At 35.5% G+C, this 4,505-nt stretch overlaps 1 protein-coding gene across 1 annotated transcript; it reads left to right on the top strand.

Moving 5' to 3' along the window:
* Positions 1-3,446: 3,446 nt before the first annotated feature.
* On the top strand, positions 3,447-4,382 carry LOC107798122 (uncharacterized). The gene is made up of 3 exons (XM_016621085.2): positions 3,447-3,758; positions 3,910-3,984; positions 4,068-4,382. Exons 1-3 carry the CDS (start codon positions 3,594-3,596, stop codon positions 4,119-4,121), a joined length of 294 nt encoding a protein of 97 aa, XP_016476571.1. The 5' UTR covers positions 3,447-3,593; the 3' UTR covers positions 4,122-4,382.
* The last annotated feature ends 123 nt before the right edge of the window (positions 4,383-4,505 follow it).

Below are 4,505 nucleotides of genomic sequence, written 5' to 3'. Positions count from 1 at the left end.
AAATTATCTGAAAAAAGTATGATCTAGTTGTGGTTTGAACCTCTGACCTTTTAGAAAAAAAAATCAAGAACTTAAGCATGCCAAGCGACAATATATGTTAAGCAATATTTCATAAAAAATTTCAGCGAAGTTGTGTTGTGTGACACTGCTTAATTTCACATGCAACTTAGAAATTCAAGTGTTAAGTAGTTCAATCTCTTCAATGCAACTTCAGATTTTGAATATGAAGTGCTTCTATCTTTCAAATGCAACTTCAAAATTTCGAATCTCAAGTAGTTCAACAACTTCAGATTAATATGAAATTCTGAAACATAATCTTGTTCTTCGAATTTCAACAATCTACTATACGATTCAACACCTAAATCTACTCTAAATGAGCTCAAATTTGAAATATCACTTTCAAATATCATAAAGAATAATCTCCAATTATCAAAACAACAACAATTTAACAAATTCATTTGCAACTAAGAAGAAGAAGAAGAAGAAGAAGAAGAAGAAGCCGTAAGTACAAAGAAGAAGAAAGCAACATTGACGAAGAAGAGGAAAGTATATGTCTGAAGTTACCAAAAAATTGGGTATCAGTTAATATTTTTTTTTCAAAATTCAATCAGTGATTGGGGAGAAATTAAAAAATAGCCAGATTTAGAAGTAGTCATTCAAAAATAGCGACAGTTTCAAAAGTCATCGAAATTTAGGCAATTTTTATGTAAAGATAAATCTGAATGAAAATACTATTCAAAATCCGAAAAATACTCCAGCATAATATACTGGATTCTCAGTATAATATACTGGAACTCTAGTATAATATACTAGAGTTCCAATATACTTTTCTGGAATTCTAGTATATTATACTAGAGTTTGGAGTTCCAGTATACTTTGCTGGAACTCCAATATATTATACTAGACCGGTGTCTGTTGCAGCAAAATAGTGGCTATTTTTTAATGATTTGGCAAATGCTGGCTATTTTTGAATGACCAATCCGAAAACCGGCTAGCCTTGCTATTTTGACCAAAACTGGTCGGAACACATGGAAAACTTTCACATTGATTTTATTTGGGCTGAACTTTAACTTGGGCGCAAACAAGTTAAGGAAAGCGCAAACTTCATTTATAGCTCATCGGCCCAAACATATATCACCCGATAGCCCAAAAATTGCAATATACATTTTATAGCCCAAAATTAATTCTAGTGGCTAGCCCTCCCCCGGGAGTACACCGTCCGAAACGAGCTCCACAAAATCGTGCGCATCGACGATGATTACCATTTCGACAACGACTACTCTTTCCCCTGTACCATTAAAACTGCTTACGGCTCTAAGCACGTGCAAGACAATCGCTACACTCTTGAAACCCTAATCAACTTCATCACCAATCACCACCTCAAACACACCGATTATATCCAGTAATCACGCTCCTTTCATATCCCCGGCTTCACTCTCCCTGATCGTAAACCGCTCCTCGATTATCTCACCGGGAAAACTACCCCGTCCGACTCCATTGAATTCCTCAAATTCCCTCAGCCCAATAAAACTATGATTCCTATTTCTACTTCCGCTGCTGGTGTTAGTAACGATGGGATATTCTTAACGGACGTTAGGGTTTTGGAAAATCGTAACCCGATTGAGCTGATTAGAGCTGTAGAGAGGCCTTTGAAGGATAGTGAGTTGATTTTGATGTGTAAGAACGAGGATTGTTACAACGTTTTTACTTTTGGGCTATAAAATGTATATTACAAAATATATACAAAATAGACTGCTACTATACAATTTATATACAATAGATTGTCCCTAAACAAAATATATGCAAAATAGACTGTCACTATATAAAATATATACAAAATAGACTGTCACTATACAAAATATATACTAAATAGACTATCATTATACAAAATAGACTGTCACTATACAAAATATATACTAAATAGACTGTCATTATACAAAATAGGCTGTCACTATACAAAAAATATACAAAATAGATTGTCACTATACAAAAATATACTAAATAGACTGCCACTATACAAAAAATATACAAAAAAGACTGTCACTATAAAAAAAATATAAAATAGATATTTCAGGCTATTAAATATAATATGTTTGGGCTGAAGGGCCATTTCATGTAAGTGGAGAAAAATATGGGCTATTAAAATTTTGAGGGGCTACAGAGGATAAAAATTGCACGGGGCGCCCTATTTGGTCGCCCTCATTTAACCTACACCCATTTTTTTAAAAAGTTTTCACTTGTACCCACTTTTTAAATAACTTCCGCCCTCTTTCTCCTTCTCCTTCTCCTCCTCAAGTTGTAACACCTGTAAAGTGCAGCAATGGAGTCCTCTTGAAGCGACCACGTATCCTAACAACCAAAAAACTCAACTCCTATTTTCAGGGAAAAACCAGACATGCAACCATCAATACTACAAGCAAAAGCAGTGGAACTCTAATTACTCTCAGCTAAGCTTAATTAAGTTAATCAAATAATGGCGAACAAAAGGGGTGGCAGAAGCCTAATTGGACCATTCTTAGTCATAAACTTGGTAGTTTATTTAATAGTACTAGGACTTGCTGGCTGGTCACTTGATAAATACATCAATGGCGAACAAAATCACCCTCGTATGTTAGTTACTTCTTCATAAAATAATGTTTGTGTTGAGCTCTGTTTGATAGTATAGTTTGTTTAATTTTGTGTCTGTTCAATGTGAATTATGTAACAGATTTGGGAGGGAATCCATCAACAAGTTTTATGGTGATGTTTGCATTGATTGATTGATCTAGAGTTGAAGTTCGCCAGTTACAAACAAAAACTTCAGCTCTAGAGCTGAAGTTCACCAGTTACAAAAATAAAAAATTTAGCTCTAAAGCTGAAGTTCGACAATTACAAAATAAAAACTTCAGCTCTGTTCCCCAGTTACAAAAACAAAAATTCAGCTCTAGAGCTGAAGTTCCTCAGTTACAAACAAAATTTCAGTTCGACAGTTACAAAATAAAAACTTTAGCTCTCGAACCTAGTTACAAAACAAAAACTTCAGCTCTAGAGCTGAAGTTCGCCAGTTACAAAACAAAAACTTCAGCACACTTCAGTCCTGTCTACTAGAATGCTGAAGTTTGGCGTGATTGCCTTTGCTAATTTAGCCCCGTATGCTGAAGTTACGCGAAAAAATGGGTACCCTCATAATTGTTTTTGCAAAACGGGCACAAATTAAAACGTGACCCAAAAAGCGGGTACAGATGCAAATGCCCTGCAGAGGTAGTCTCTTTAAGGAAATGGATCAGCCTGATAAATAAAAGTCCAACCACATTGATAGGAGTCAGCCCGTTACTTTATGGGCTAACAGACACGTAAGATGCTGGGTCCATAAGTAGCTAGCTAAACCCATTCATCGGAGGCCCAGGGAAAAATTCCCAGTGACAGTATCGGTTCCCCTCTTTTTTTTGGCAATTAAATCCTTCAACTGTACAAAATAAAAGGAAAAAGTTAAATCCTTTAGCTGTCCATAGATTTCTGCATGAGCTACACCAGGCCAGTTAACATCAATTTTGTGAATTAGAGAGCAAGAAATCAGGCAAAAAACTGAATTTTGCAAGGAGAAAGGAAATCAAATGGCAACTGGTTGGAGGAAATCGGTGGGTAATGTTAGATCCTTTTTCGGAAACTTAACCGGAGGTTTAAGGGGTGGAAGCAATTTAGCTTCTTGGGTTGTTGCCGGTACCTTAGCTTACTTTCTTTGGGTCAAGCCCTCTCAGGAACTCAAGAGACAACAAGAGGTATTTTTTTTTCTCAATTCCCCACAAAAAAATCCATTTTTATCTTTTTTGTACTATTACTTACTCGTCAATCAATCAACTAACCCTCAATTCTAATCAACTAGCAAGTTTTAGTATTTACAAGTATTTTGTTAAAATTTTGGGTTGACAGGAAAAGGCGGCTTTAGCTGCTGCTTCAGATATTTATCGTTATGTTGAGAAGCGAAAACCAATTCCTGATCCACAGGTACTGTGCCCTTTTTGATTTCCATCAACTGGTGTCTGTGTTGTATTGAATATTAGTCTTATCCGTTTCATGAAATTTGGCAGGAAACTGGATTGATATACGGTAATAAGAACAAAGCTAAAAAACCTGAAGAATAGCTTTGGGAGAATTCAATGCCATTCTGTAAGTTAGCTTGCAAAATGCATAGGGAATTGTAATCCTTGTGGAGTTAGTGACTTACTGCTGCTCGTTGGCGTATAGGAGCTTATAGTACTTGTACTTCTGAAGTCATTTTTTATTGGGGCCAAATAATGATCTATACAAATATACCTATACAAGAAAATCATGTAAGCTTTAAGTTTATGTTGATGAATCAATGTAGCTTTCTTTTTCCTGGGTTTCAAGGCGAGGTTCTTGAATAACGTAATACTGGTTGGTCAACATGGCATTTTATTCCCCTAACTTTGAGCTACATGAACACTTTTGTTAAATGTTTGAAGTTTTATATGTATTGGTTACAAATAGCTTCTGTTCTTATGATA

The sequence above is a fragment of the Nicotiana tabacum genome, chromosome 12 (assembly GCF_000715075.1).
Source record: "Nicotiana tabacum cultivar K326 chromosome 12, ASM71507v2, whole genome shotgun sequence".
Classification (NCBI taxonomy): domain Eukaryota; kingdom Viridiplantae; phylum Streptophyta; class Magnoliopsida; order Solanales; family Solanaceae; genus Nicotiana; species Nicotiana tabacum.
Note: the sequence above shows the minus strand (reverse complement) of the source record. Positions and strands in the feature narration are given on the sequence as shown.

Coding starts and splice junctions, on each gene's coding strand:
- LOC107798122 (XM_016621085.2), top strand. CDS start 3,594: ATGGCAACTGGTTGGAGGAAATCGGTGGGTAATGTTAGATCCTTTTTC. Junction 3,759..3,909: donor AACTCAAGAGACAACAAGAG/GTATTTTTTTTT, acceptor TTGGGTTGACAG/GAAAAGGCGGCTTTAGCTGC. Junction 3,985..4,067: donor AACCAATTCCTGATCCACAG/GTACTGTGCCCT, acceptor GAAATTTGGCAG/GAAACTGGATTGATATACGG.